A 15136-nucleotide genomic window follows, 5' to 3' on the forward strand; every position below is an offset into this window, starting at 1 on the left:
CAGACACTTATAGTTTAGTAAAGTCCAGGAAAGACTCCAGCAGAGAAAGAAGCACAAAAGATGGATTTAATCAAAAGATTCCTGGCTATTCACCTGATTTCCAGAAGTACCCACCCAGTCCACGGAGTCATAATTTAAAAGTTGTACAAAACTAAATGGCAATAACTTAATACAACATCTTATTGCAATCCTCAGTTCACAATTAAAATTTGAGAAAAACAAGATTTACAAGAAGTTCAACCTATAATAAATAATTCAACATAATTATTCATGCCCCCCTAGGTATGAATAAGATGCCACTTGCATACAGTGACAGTTTAAAATGCTGAAATTACTGTAAAGTATTGATATTAGCTTGGCAATGCTATAATACAGATGAACTAAAAATCCTTCTCTCTCTAGCGGTGAAGCTAGAAGAATGCTACATAACATTATTGTAAAGTTCTACTTGGCCAGTCACTCTGGGAGAATAACGTTTTTGCTAAGTAAATAAAATTCCATATTAGCCTTCAGAGAGTAGATTTTCTTGACAGTTTTGTAATGCTACAATAGTACATAGACAAACACAGGAATTACTAAAGAAAGCAAAAATGGCCACATTGTAAACAATCAGATTTGTACAATATTTGATGAGTTTCTACTAAAGAATCTTACAGAGAGATGTTTTTAATATAGTAGGGCAATCACTAATGAAAATGCTAAAGACAATTTATATTTGAAGAATTTATATCTAACATATTTGTGTGTGTGATTCAGATGCAGTATATCCGATGAATAGCTAAGCTTTCAGTACTTAAAGCCTTCCAACCATCTGAAAATGTATTTATTGTGTGTCTCACCGCAGCAGAGACATACAAGAAACAACATGGCTGAGAACAGCAAAACCAGAACTCACTGTCCCTATACAAAAATTGGAGAGGAAGACAGAGTCTCTTTCCATGTAGGACTGGTAACTCTGGAGTTCTCTCCCAGTTTCCTTTCTAACCCAATCCACATCTCAAATATTTATCTTCTTGAAGTCTTGTCCTCCCTTGGCTTTTGTGACTTCAACCTCTCTTCTCTAATCTCTCTTCAGTGGGTCCTCCTCATCTCCAACTTTTGGTGAGGATCCTACAGAACTAAACCTGGGCTCCTTCTTTTGTGCCCCTGTACATTGTCACTGGATAACCTCACACATGTACAACTTCAGGCAACTTTATGCTGATGACCCAAAAACGTGCCTCTACATACCATCTGAACCTACTTCTTCACTTGTCTTTAACATCTGATGGATGTCAAGTGATAAAACTCAACATGGCCAAAACTGAACTCATGATCACCATCCTTCTCAAACTTTCCTCTAATACTTAGTCCTGCCTTGAGTACCAGGGACTGGACTAAATGATCTTTCGAGGTCCTTTCCAGTTCTGACTCCAACACACATCACAGTCACTCAGGCCCATAATCTAGATATCACCTTCAATTTGGCCTTCTCTTTAGACCCGTACATCCATGCCATATCCAAGTCTTGAGGTTTCTTCCTATACAGTTAAGATCCAGTCTTCCTCCTCTTCACACTACCAAAACTCATCTTACATCTTGACTACTGAAATCTACTCTCTAGTCTTTATAGATGCAACCTTGCCTCTTCAAATCCATTCAATATGCTGCTGCTAAGATAGTTTTCCTAGCAATTTGCTTGATCACACTCCCAGCTTCTTTCTACTGGGCTTTTCCATTCATAAGATACAAGCTTCTTGTCTTTAAGGTTCTTCAGGAATGAATCTGATTTAGTAGCTATGCAGCATGAAGTCATAATTTTGAAAGCTGCCTTTGCTCCAGTGTTTATTACCCACCGCTCAGCTTCTCTCTCAAAACACTCCATTGCTCATTCTCATGCCATTCCCTATGCATAGGAAAAACCTCCCCCAAAATATCCATAAAGCTATTACTTTATCCTCTAAGATTCACTTCTACTGTGATGTCTATACAGCTGAAAAGCCATGGCTACTACTTACCAAGCAAGATGTTTGGGTTTGTTTTTTTTTTTAAACATTGTTACCTCCTCCTTCACCACCCTCTCCCCACCCGTTTGTGTGACCCATTTATTAAGTCTTGTCTGTAGACTCTGGGGCAGGGACCGTCTTTGTACTTCAAGTCTGTAAAATGCCTAGGACCAAGAGGCATAGCTTCCTGAGCAGGGCCTTTAAGCACTACTGTAATACAAATAATGAACATCCACAACGCTCCTCTGTGCAAAATTCAAAACTAGCTTTCCTTTAAGTTTTTATTATGCATATCATGCATGAGAACTGGGTGCTGTACCAATGATCAATATTGATTATGGTTTGCATAGTTGGTCTTTATATGGGACTTGTTACCTATGGCACAGAAGGCCTTTTGCCATTAGTTAAGATTGATATATACACTCACTCTCACATACACACAAACATCACAATTTCAAAGAAAACAATTCTCTACTTACTGAAACAGCTATCATTGTGCTGTCAGGCCTCCATTCTGCTTGCTTATAGGGTCCAAACTGAGAAGCTGGTTTTGATAGTTCCTTGTAGCTTACAATTAATACACTGGGCTGGAGAAAGAGTAATAAACATAGTTACATTTCATGTCCGAAGGTTAAAGGAATATGGCTTTTTTTATTGTTTTTCTGCTGTGTCATTGTGCCACAAAATAAAATCAAGTTATTCTGATGCTAAGAAACAGGATTTCAGGGAAACCATTACTGTACAGTTGATAAAGAATAGCATACCGCTTTTGAAAGGGATTACACACTTTGCAACAGATACTTACTAAACCTACTTCACAACTTTTAAAACTAGGCCACTTCCTATATAAATGTGCTTCAGACACCAAATAAAGTGCTATTATATAATACACAGGCAATTAATATTATAGGTGGGGCTTGTATTACCACTTAAGAGTGCCAGACACCGCTCACTGTAAGACTATCTTTGGTTCTTATAATTTTGCCAAAACATTTGAGCTGATTTTTTTCTATATCAGGTGTCTGCCTCAGGCTTATTTTTATGGAAAAAAATTCAGTCAAAATTTCTGAGAACAAGGCTTAGGAAAAATAAGTTTTGCCTCTATGCTTTGGTCAGCCACAAATCCAAGATTTAAAAAAAAATTTCAAAAATTGCAGTTTGCACATCACAGTTGACTTGCTAAAACTTTGCAGCTTGATTCCACAAAGTTTGAGCAGAACTTTCCCTGCAATTGTGGTTCTGGGCTGCTGCAGGCCAAGATGAGGCTAAGCACTAAAACAGAGCAAGATGACTTTCTCTTCTGTAATTAAGAGCCAGAGGGTGAGACTAGAACTTGCTGGGCAAATAGACTGGGAATGATTAGGTGAGGCGAACAGGACTGGAACAAAGAGGAAAAGGTTGGTAAAAGACAGGACAGGGACAGTTTGGATGGCATGGGGCAGAAGGGGTGAAACTTGGGGGTAATGAACAAAAAAGTCTGTGCCCACTAGAGCACACACTCCTCCAATGCCTGGTATGCAACCCAAGATTCCTGTGAAATCCACTGACAAAGTGTCCCACTGACAGTCCATACAAAGCAGGGGTTCTCAAACTGGGGGTCGCGACCTCTCAGGGGGTCACGAGCTGTCAATCTCCACCCCAAACCCTGCTTGCCTCCAGCATTTATAAGGGAGTTAAATATATTAAACAGTGTGTTTAATTTATTAGGGGGAGTCGCACTCAGAGGCTTATGATGTGAAAGGGGTCGCCAGTACAAAAGTTTGAGACCCACTGATATAGAGGATTACAACCTACCACCATCAGTTACTGTTTGAGTTCAAACAACAGAGGTCCGTGCAGTAGATCTAAAAGTCCGAACTCTCATGAAGAATCATGTAGACATCAATATGATGCCACATGATGGAATTTGTTTATTCAATTTTATTTTTAAAATACCTAGAAAGCTACAAACAATAACCATGTGTTAAAGAAAAAAATAGTATGTGCTCATGTAATTAAAGACAGTATCACAATGCATACACACAAGGTATCAAGATTCAACACATGAGATCAGGAATGCTTCTGAATTCAAGTTACCCATACACTGATCTATTTAAAAGCAATCCATTTTGGCTGAACTTATGAAATGTCACTTTAGTTGTAAGCCAAGATCAAATGAATTTAAAATGGCTTTATTTCCTTAATTTGTATCTTACCAGCATGCTTTTTGTGTTTTCTGTATCTTCATTAGAATCTCAGTAATTTCCACTAGTGACTAGACCAGGGGTCGGCAACCGGTGGCTCGCGGCTCGCCAGGGTAAGCACCCTGGCGGGCCGGCCCGGCCCTGTTTATCTGCCGCGTCGGCAAGTTCGGCCGATCGCGGCTCCCACTGGCCGCGGTTCGCGGTCCCAGGCCAATGCAGGAGGCAGGAAGCCGCGGCCAGAACATCCCTCGGCTCGCGCCGCTTCCTGCCTCCCGCATTGGCCTGGGACCGCGAACCGCGGCCAGTGGGAGCCGCGATTGGCCGAACTTGCCGACGCGGCAGATAAACAAACCGGGCCGGCCCGCCAGGGTGCTTACCCTGGCTAGCCGCGAGCCACCGGTTGCCGACCCCTGGACTAGACCAATTACCAGCTACTTGATTTTGAGCATTTCAGTAGCAAGTGAAAAAAAAATCTCAATATATTCTAGCTTATCTTTAATTTGTTCATATGTGATTACTTTACACTAATTATATTTATTAACACTATGAAGTCTTTGTAATACTGGACATTTCTTTATTAGAACACTATGAAAACTGGAAATAAATTAATTCTATGCATGTAAGTCAGAGGATACACAAATTAATAAAGTTTGACTATACTAATTTACAAAATAATTTTACTCCATAGCATTGCTGCAATTCAAAGGCATGTCTAAAAAGATTAGTAGCCAGCAGAGTACATTTTATTTGGCCAAATTTATGGTGTTTCTGGAAGTGAAGATACTGTTTTCCTTACTAGAACAGATATTTAGTTCTAAATTAATGGGTGATCAAGTTAGCCTACCTAGACATAGAATTTAGTAGTGGAATGGCTACTGTTACAACCTGGTTCCATGTGCTGAAATCAATAGCATGCCTCCTCTGATGATGAAAAGAGGTGCAAGTTATAGGAAGGGTTCACACTAGTGGATAGACTAGCAAGATGAAACTAAGTACATTATAGGGCAAGCTATATTGTTTTCTATTGATATCTGAACCAAGCAAGGTGAAGTGGCTGGCAAGGCTAGCACAACAGAAACCTGAATGGATACTCTAGGATGTAATACAAACCCTGATATATAAACATTTACACTAATTAGTTTTACAGGCTGCCCAGAAAAACAACATCTCTGAACATACCACAGAAGACAGACGGCTAGCTTCCCTATTCTGCTCTCGGAACAGAAACAAAACAGTCCATTTGATCTCCAAAGCAATTTGTTACAACCTAAGACCCCAATACAACTTTTAGGAACTATGTGAGCAAACTTGCAAAGCCTCACTGATGTCAACAGAAGTACATAGTTATCAATGCAGAATTGGGGCTTATCTACAAACTGTGGAACATTCTGTTGCTAAAAAGCATTTGCCTATAACAAATGGATTGTAACAGAAAAGTCGGCTTGCTTACTGTAAGAGTAACCCGATAGTTCTTTTTGTCAGATGTCCTATCCCTTTTATTACAATTTCTACTTGTGCTTATTTAAAACTACATCCTAGAGCCTATACAGAAAGAGTCTAAAACTCCTACTGTAGCTCAGAACTTGCTCCTTCAACACCAAGCAGCACAAATTTTACACATAAACCTTTCATTTCTGCTTGTGAAGAGACAAAACTAAAGCTCCAGATTTGTATGTCTTCAGAACTTGGCTTGATACTGTTTTCTTTTTCTAAAATGCAGGAAATTCTGAAGAAAGTTGCACCAACTTCACAAAGCCTACTTTATGCAGGTGGCATAACTTGGAGTGACAATACTGTAGGAAAACTACAACAAGATATTTTTTCCCTTCACACTTTTGTGGGCATAGTGATGGAGGCCCATATAAACAAATCTAGTCACATGCAACTGCAATGAGACATATGGGTTGCAGTTCTCTCAGAATCAGATGTGTTGATTCACCTTGCTCTTAATTTTGTAATACAGAAAAACAGCTCACACTTTCCATGCAAGCTGTGATTCTACCATTGAGAATCTGCTGTTGATTACAGAACGCTTTATAAAAAGTGATCTAAACTAGTGCATAATATTCCAGACCATGATTAGATTATGGAATAAAAATTGAACATCCACAAATCATGAGCAAAAATTCAAAACTTTCTGTAAGATTGACAAGCAAATTGTATACACCTCACACAGACAACTAACTATTAATGCATAGTTAAAGACACAATGCTACATTATCAAACCAGATCAATATGCCACCTTAGGAATTCCCAAAACCTACCCCAGAGAAGACCTGGGGTTTCATATGACAACATATTTTGTCTCCTAAAGGAATTCATAGCCAAATCAAGATAGAAACCTTACATATTTTATGAAGAGGAGTCTAAATGGGCTAGCACTACTTCACAAAATGACAAATGGGGAACACAGAAGACAGAGTGGGAAGATCTTGAAAAGAGTCTAGTGATCTCACAAACAAAACAACAGATAAAGCAAATAAGATCTATTGCAGGGGTTCTCAACCTTTTTCTTTCTGAGGCCCACCAGTAATGCTATAAAAACTCTACAGCCCACGTGTGCCACAACAACTCTTTCTGCATATCCAGTAAATTAAAAGCCAAGGCTGGCACTATGGTGTAGCAAGCAGGGCAACTGCCTAGGGCCCCATGCCATGAGGTGGCCCCACAAAGCTAAGTTGCTCAGGCTTTGGCTTCAGCCCAGGGCAGTGGGGCTCAGGCTTCAGCTAATGCAGCAGCTCTGGCTACCAGCTGCTCACTAATATATGTACATGGAATAACCCACCTTGAAATATTAGAAATGTGTACAAAGAAAAGCTTAATTACTCATGAACAACAATGCAAAACTAATCCACAAGTTAAAATAACATTTGTAGAATCAGGTGTAAAGTTGTTCTTGGTTGTCATTTTATTACTATGTTATCTAGAGGCATACAAAAAAAATCTCTAATCAAAGTGACCTCAGTTCTTCAGGCAACAGGATTTCTTGAGAGTGACAGTTATGAAGCTCTTTATGCGTCCATGGCTCAGCACTTATATCCCACAACAGGGATGGTTAAATTGATGAGCACTTCATTCTACCTAGCAGTTCACACTTGCTTCTCTCCTATTTACTGTATTTAATCAGTAAATATTAACAGTCTTATGAGAGGTTTGTGAAAGTTAATTCTAATCCAGAAAAACAGCACTATTTTTTCAAGTGTTCAGTTGATCAAGATATTCAAACTGATCAAACATTCAATCCTAAAGATCTCAGCAGACTAGATATGGAATATTGTCAGGCTCCCCAAAAGAAATATATTCCAACAGCATTCTAACTTGGGTTTAAATGTCCACTCAATACGCATTTGTAATCAAAATGTTAGTGCTGTTCTGAGAAAATGTGTAATTTCAATGAACTAGATTGAGAAATTTGGGAACGCTGTGGTCACACTATTTTATTACTTTTCAATTGCTGCTGTATTACTGCATTTTCAGACCGCTAGGAAAGATTAACATTTTTTGTTGTTTAGGATAAACTTATTTAAACGTTGCTATAGAGCAAAGATAGGGTTTCCCACTGCCTGTCAGTCCGTTCAAAGTTCCTGCAAGACACTAACAGCGCTACTAGAATAAGTTGTGCACAAAAAACATTCTCCCTGTACTTAAGGACCAATATGTGAAGAGCAGCACTCTAATCCTTGTTTAAGTTTTAAAAATATGTTTAAAAGCTACATTCTATGTTGAAACAGCATTAGTTAATAAGTTGCACAAAATAGCAAATTATCAAAGAGTATAGGCAGAATGCCCTAGTCAGTGAAGCAATGTGAAAATCAGAGCATTACATAAAAGTAGCATCAAATTATTTTCCAAGTCTTTATTCGTATCTAAAAATAACTTACCTAAGATTCTCAAAATTTTGGCTAGACTACAATAGGAGTCAGCCGATCTCAGCTTTGAATCACAAGGACTGTTTGACAAGAAATAACTATACTGTCACAATTCAGGATGCCCTGTAACTTATACCTTTAGAATTTAATATCTCTAAAGAATCTGTGCTCAGTTTTGGTTGGGTTTTGTTGTTGTTGTTTTGTAGTTGTTGGGGTTTTATTTGGGGGCTTGGGGCGCAGTTGAAATATGGAGTCAAGTGTGAGAATCTCAATCTCTGAAGGCCTGCATTCTCTAGCGCCATTCCCATCAGACATGATTCACAGTGTGAAAAGTCAGCTCACTGGGTATTACTGATTTACTTTGGAAAAAAAATTTTTTTGCACTCACTCAAGTAGGGCTGTCAAATTAGCATGCTTGTCAGCTGTTATCTATACGCAAAAAGATTGTACTAGTACATTTGCTAGAACATGCAGTATTAACAGCTGACAACATGGAACCATGTAATATCACTGGAATGCCAATGGTGAGCGTCAAAGGCCACAGAGATTTGTCAGGATGCTACGGTTACTACATTCACCCACTATTCAGTATTTTAGACATAGATCACTTGGAGTTTCATTCAGAATTAGGTGATCTCTATTCCTGAATACAAGAGAATAACTTACCTCATTTTCTCTTTAGATTTCTAAGACAAGCAATTTTAAGTATATATGAAAGATAAATACTTAGTGAATAAATATTACTAAAGAGCACGCTAGTCACGAGACTCAAAACATGAAGCTTCTGCCTGAAAAGTATACAATCTAAGTAGTGACTGACTCAAGACCGAAGAAAACAGAATGAGGAGTTGGGAAGATAAGAAACCAGGGTTATAAATGCAAGATCCTGGGTGAGCTTAGTGGTTCTGTACATATCCTGATTATTTTTAATGATTACATGAGCTGTTTGCAGCTGTTCATGCTGAGATTTTTGCAGAGTGAGAAGGCGGCAGATTTGGAGGAAGGGAGGAATGTGAGAAGAGAAAAAGGAATGAGAAAGCAGCAGACAAAAGGCATCAGCAAGGGCATAGAAGAAGCAAGAGCAGAAAAGGTGCTTCTGAAGCCTGTACTTCTGAGACACTGCACTACTCAGATTGGGGAGGCAGCAGCAGCCCAGATGGTGGCCCATGTTGGGAGCAGGGAGGCGGCGAAGGCCCGGCTTGTAGTGGGGAGCTCCCATGTTCTCAGGCCCCCACACTGTCCCTCTTATAAGTTGGTGCAAGCACCCCTAGTGAGGATGCTCTCCACTGGCAGAAGGAGGGTAGTGCGGACATGAAAAACTACTGCTGTAAAAGTTGGTAGTGCAGACATGCCCTGAGGAACAGAACAAGGGGCATGTGATGCTGAGATACAAAAAGCAATTGGTGATATTAAGGCAGGTACAGATTAGTAGCAATAGTCACTGAGGTAAAATTACCACACATGCTGGGGATATTTACACATATATCACGATAATTACAGGGCTAGCTGACCACTGTCCCTTTGTGGAGGTCTCACCAAGTGCTCACCCATAGATATGAGACCTCTTCTGGAGTGGAATTTCACAATTTTTCCGCTTAGACCAGGGCCTGGGTTACAGCCCTGAGTATCAAGCATGACTACTACACCAAGTCAAACAGCATTTGGCACCTGCAAGACCCTTTTTTCCTTTGGGAGCCTGTGACAGAATAGGTTTGCAAGGGATACAAAAACAGCTTCTTCAGAACAAAGCTTCATTTATTTATTACTCAAAAGGTACAAAGCACATAGTAGGCTGTTTGTTTTACCCAGTCCTCTAACTCACATGGGTCTTACACACACACTGGTAAGTTTCCCTCAGCCCAGCTACCTCCATTCCTGGCAAGGAGAAACAGCCATACAGCAGCAGCCTGTGCCACAGACTGGCAGCCTTTTCCTTGACAAATCCTGGCCAGTCTCTCCCGACTCATAGACTTTAAGGTCAGAAGGGACCATTATGATCATCTAGTCTGACCTCCTGCACAACGCAGGCCACGGAATCTCACCCACCCACTCCTGAAACAAACCCCTAACCTAGGTCTGAGTTACTGAAGTCCTCAAATCGTGGTTTAAAGACCTCAAGGTGCAGAGAATCCTCCAGCAAGTGACCCGTGCCCCACCCTGCAGAGGAAGGCGAAAAACCTCCAGGGCCTCTGCCAATCAACCCCCTTTTTCCAGGGGGTTACATCTCCTTTGACCCTAGGCTTAGCTTTGGGAAGAGTAAGGCATTCTAGCAAGATGGAGCCAGCTAGGTAAATTCTCCCCTCCACCACACCCCAAACTGTTGCTCCAGCTATTATCTTTATTCCTTTAAAACAGTGGTTCCCAAACTTTAGCAACCTGTGAACCCCTTTCACTGAAATGTCAAGTCTCGTGAACCCCCTCTTAAAAATGAATATTTCCAGGGATTTTATCTTTTACATGAGTATAAATTATAAAAGCAGTGATCTTGGAAATATAAAATTTGTTTTTGTGACGTTTATTACACACTATGTATTCATTATTAATTTATCATTACAGTATTTTTATTGTATTATGAAAACGGCAACACTCTTCCAAGATCTCACTTTGGTAGCTTGTATCACTTTGAATAAGCCTGTTATAAGACAAGGCTCCTATGTTTCATCAAGGAGTATCAGATGTGAAACAGCATGAAGGTATTTAAGAAGCCAACTCAAAGAGTTCCTCCTACACAAGCATTCAGGTCTTGAGCACTCCAGGCAAACAACACATGTTACAACAAAGCTTAAACTTGTTCTTCATAATAATTTTTAAAACAATACTAGCTGCCTATTTAATTTTAAAAACAGCAAAAAATATCCACTTCCCTTTCCATTTCTTATAAGGAGTCTTAAAGGTTAAGTCTCCTCAGTGTCCCATCCTGCTCGGGGTCCCTAGAGACAGCTCTGTCCGCCATTAGGGAATTCCCCCCCCACCCCGAGAACCCCCTGTAACATTTCGTGAACCCCCAGGGGTTCACAAACCCCAGTTTGGGAAACACTGCTTTAAAACAATGTACATGAGAGGCTCTTATCTGTGTTGCTGTTTTACCATTCCTGCTGGTTCTTTAGTAACCTCTTTAGCTCCTCTTTTGGTTTAACTCTAAGCACTCAGCCAGGCAGCATTACATAACTGAACAGGGAAACCACATCACACATAAACATTCATAAAAACACAGAAGTATTCTCAGTGTATCACATACACCACCCATATCATCCTCAAGGATGTCATGAGGCTTTACATATAGAAGATAATTCATCCACCACTGGGGTGGAATATGGCAGTTAACGACACTCCATATGTTTAACAAAAATTGAAGCACACCATATTAATTCAGTTTAAACTACAAAGAAGAGGTTTAAGTACAGTGATTTAGCATGATTTAGGATTCATTTTGAAAGTACCTAGCACGTTCTGGGCTTTATACAAGTTTCTCCCCCAACTGAAAGCTCCTGTAGCTAGCCAATCTGTTGTCCAAAAAAATACGGCTAATTAATAGGATGCTACTCAGTGCCTCCAGCAGATTGTCAGCAGCTAAGGTTAATCAGTGGTGCTTAAATCTGATATTAGTAAAAGAGGCTCTGTATAAGTGAGGTCAGAGTCCTAGTTGTCTCATCACTTGTGCACATACAACTCATATTGGCTTTAGAGTGAATGGAGCATGGGTAATTTGATGCAAAGGTCAGGCTCCCGATGTATGATGTTATACCAGCTTCCAGAGCAGAGAATTCTGGGAGCGATATTCCAGGAGGTGCAAAGCTCAAGTCCCTGCTACTTGCACATCAGAGTGAAAAGCCTAGTTTGAGGACTTCTGGACATCAATGACAATTTCTCCATCCCATTAGTCTAGTGGAGACTTATCGGTGGATATTTCCTCAATTGTATAGCCAAATAAACAGTTCTGCAGCAGTAGCATAGCTGTTACACTCTATTTGAAACAAATTATCAACCAAGTACATAAAACTGAAGGCTAACAGAAACAGCTAGTGGAGGGACCAAGGTATGGCTCAAGTGGAGAAGATTATAATCACTGCTAGACCACTGGTTCAATTTCAGGCCAGATCTACAGGAATGTGAGCTGCTACCTTCTGAAGACTATTGGGACCCTACAAAAATGATATAGTCTCAGACAGTCCAGCTGCTGACAAGTGTCGGCAAACAAGCTCAATTATTACTTCTTAGCAAAGGCCTAAAGTCATGGAGGATGAACTACTCCTGCCAGAATGAGGGTACACAGTGTGGGGGGGCAGGAGGGCTAGTGTGCATTGCTGATATCTGTGATATACAGAACTTCGTTCTCCAGGAATATCATGCCAGCCTTTTAGAAGTACAAAAAGCTTTCAATTAAAGCAAACGTTGTCTGCAACTTATTGCAAGGCAAACAAGATGCTACAGAGAGGTTGTAGACAATCCCATATAGTCCTAACATTCACACAATAAAGAGAAAATCATATATGACAATTCACCAACTCATTTTGTTCACAGTTCTGAAGGGTACATTCAGTCAGCAATTAGTAAAATAAAAAGTGGAATTAACATGTTTCATATTTATAATTTGTTTGTAAACCTTTTAGGAATAACAAGGCTGTAAAACAAACTTGTATGTTTGTCCACAAAACAGCTATAGCACAAATTTCCCCCTTCCCACAGCCTGAACTCCAGTACAAAAATTACTTACAAGAGGAGAAGATAGTTGTCTATTGTCATTTGTTTCCTTACCTTCTATATTTGGGGCAGATCTACACTTAAAATGCTGTAGTGATGCAGCAGCGCCGCTGTAGCACTTCAGTAAACCAGAGGATCTCAAAATGCAGGTTGTGACCCCATATTAATGGGGTTGCCAGGGCTGGTGTTAGACTTACCAGGGCCCAGGGCTGAAGCCAAAGCCCCACCACCTTTGGGATTTGGCTTTTATCCCCACCCCACCACCCACCCCCAGGACAGCAGGGCCTGGGCTTCAGCTTTGGACCCCCACCAGGGGCAGTGGGTCTTGGGCTGGCTCAGGCTTCGGTCCCCCGTCCTGAGATCATGTTCTTAATGGTTCTGTACATATCCTGATCATGTAGTAAGGGTTTGTCTGTATGGAGAAGAGCTGGAACAACTATTCCATGCTAGCTTCCTTATGTGGACACTCCTATTCTACTCTAAAAGTGCCTTTTTCAGTTTAGATTAATCTACTTTGGAAGTGGATTAACCTAAACTGAAAAGAAGAACCTTCCATGCAGAATAAGTGTCCACAAGGGGAACTAGTGCAGAGTAGCTGATACAATTTGAATTCATAACCTAGTTATTTCACATGAACTTCCCTGTGAATTCTGCCTAGAAAAATCATATGTGACACCGATTATACAATTTTCATTCCCCAACCTGAGTGAGGTACAGAAAGTAAACAACAGAACTGCAGGATTTTAGTTTTCAGTTTCAATACAAGGTGTTAAGTAGCAAATTTTTTATGCTGCTAGTTACGCTTGACTAAAAGTCTGCATAAAATCTCCCCCTCGTGGAAGTGACTACAAGCTGACAACAGCATTCAGTCTACTGCAGGATAGAAACCTAATTAATTTTCATAGCTGATGTGCATTTCATGACTCCCTCAGATTTCCAATTCTGGGTTCAAAGAAGCTCAAGAGAGACTTGAAGTAGGTTTGGCCTAACCTACTTTTGTGGGGGGAATTATCAACAGCCATTACAAAATGCAACCAGGCATTGCTGAAAGTTTCAGTACACACAACTGATTGGACACATCCATACGCGATATCCACAACTCAACACTGCAGCATTATACTGGTGAGCAAAGAACATAAAGACTTGCCAATATTTCTTACCCAAGACAAGTGAACAACAAGAGTTTTTCGCGTTTCAGTAACTGCAGCTGTTAACCCAAAGGGCCTAGCTTCAAAAAGTTACATGGCAGCGACTCGTTACAAATAACTAGCGAAGCATTGTGCAACTGGTCTGACTTACAAGACTGCTTTGCAAACACAGAAGTACATGCATAGGAGCTAGTCCTGCAGCTCCACAGCTGCTGTGTGGGCAGGAAGAGGAGGAACACATGCTCCCTACAGGTGAGGTTGCACAGGGAGCGGGGGCAGGGCGATACTTACCCTGCTATACCAGATGCTGAGCTGGGACGGGGCCAGCACTGCGAAGAAAGCCCTCTGGGGGTCCGTCTGGATGTGCAGCGGCTGCTCCAGGGTCTCCAGAGGGCACCGCAGCCTCTTGGGCCAGCCGCTCAGGAAATACATGGCCGGAGACGCCCCTCTTCCCGCGGGGCGACGAGGGGGCGCAGTACGCACTGGGCCGGGCCGGCACCAGCCCGGCGACGCCGCTCAAACTCCCTGCCGCGTCCCGTTTCGCGAGCCGCGGGGGGAAGGTACCCGGGGGGCCGCGGGGAAGGCGGGCATACTAACGGCGCCAGCCGCCGGGATGGGGGAGCCGGGACCCCGGGGCGCCTCCAGCTGCCGCCCCGGGCAGCTCAAGGGGGCACCGGGGAAGAAGGGGCTCGGGCCAGGCCGGCGGAGCTCAGCGGGGTCCTGGAAGCTGGAGGCGGTGGGCAGGGGGCTCGGCCCGGGCCGGCGCCTCCGGGGCACGGCGGTGGTTACTGCTCCGAGCGCCGGGATAGCGGGGTCTGCGGCGGCGCCTGCTCCTCCCGCCAACCTCCTCGCGCGCCGGCCGCCTCCATGGCTCCCTCCGGCGCCACGGCCTCGGGACGGTGGACTCAGCGCGTCGGCAGCTCCGCCCAGCGCCGGGAGGGGGCAGAGACGGGCGCGCGGATTGGCCGGCCGGCAGAACGCTCCGGAAGTGACGCTGCGCGGCTGCAGTGACGCCCTCAATCCCTTCGCGTCGACGATCCGGGAAGGAGGGAGCGCGCGCTGATTGTGCGTAGGAGAGGGCGAAGGAGGCGCGCAGGCGCACAAGCGCTCTGGAGGCGGAGAAAGGAAGGGTCGGTAGATCCTTCTCCCGCCCCGCCCAGGCGCTCAGCTTCTGAGATTTCTCAGGGGCGAGTGCGTGTGTTAGCGCCACCCCCGCCAAGCGCCTGGCACCGCAGCCACTCTGGGGCTAG

General features: G+C 42.5%; 1 protein-coding gene across 2 annotated transcripts in view; it reads right to left on the reverse strand.

Annotated features, from left to right (window-relative positions):
• The window catches only part of RIC1 (RIC1 homolog, RAB6A GEF complex partner 1), an 82078-nt gene extending 67280 nt beyond the window's left edge, over positions 1 to 14798 (reverse strand). For both annotated transcript variants that reach the window (XM_045020485.1, XM_045020484.1), the window contains exons 1-2: positions 14178 to 14798; positions 2465 to 2572 (exon numbers count right to left, since the gene is read on the reverse strand). In XM_045020485.1, coding sequence (XP_044876420.1) covers positions 2465 to 2572; positions 14178 to 14318 — 249 coding nt within the window. In that variant the 5' untranslated portion in view covers positions 14319 to 14798. The remainder of the gene's footprint in view (positions 1 to 2464; positions 2573 to 14177) is intronic.
• Positions 14799 to 15136: the final 338 nt, after the last annotated feature.

This window comes from Mauremys mutica, chromosome 6 (assembly GCF_020497125.1).
Source record: "Mauremys mutica isolate MM-2020 ecotype Southern chromosome 6, ASM2049712v1, whole genome shotgun sequence".
In the NCBI taxonomy this organism is placed as follows: Eukaryota; Metazoa; Chordata; order Testudines; family Geoemydidae; genus Mauremys; species Mauremys mutica.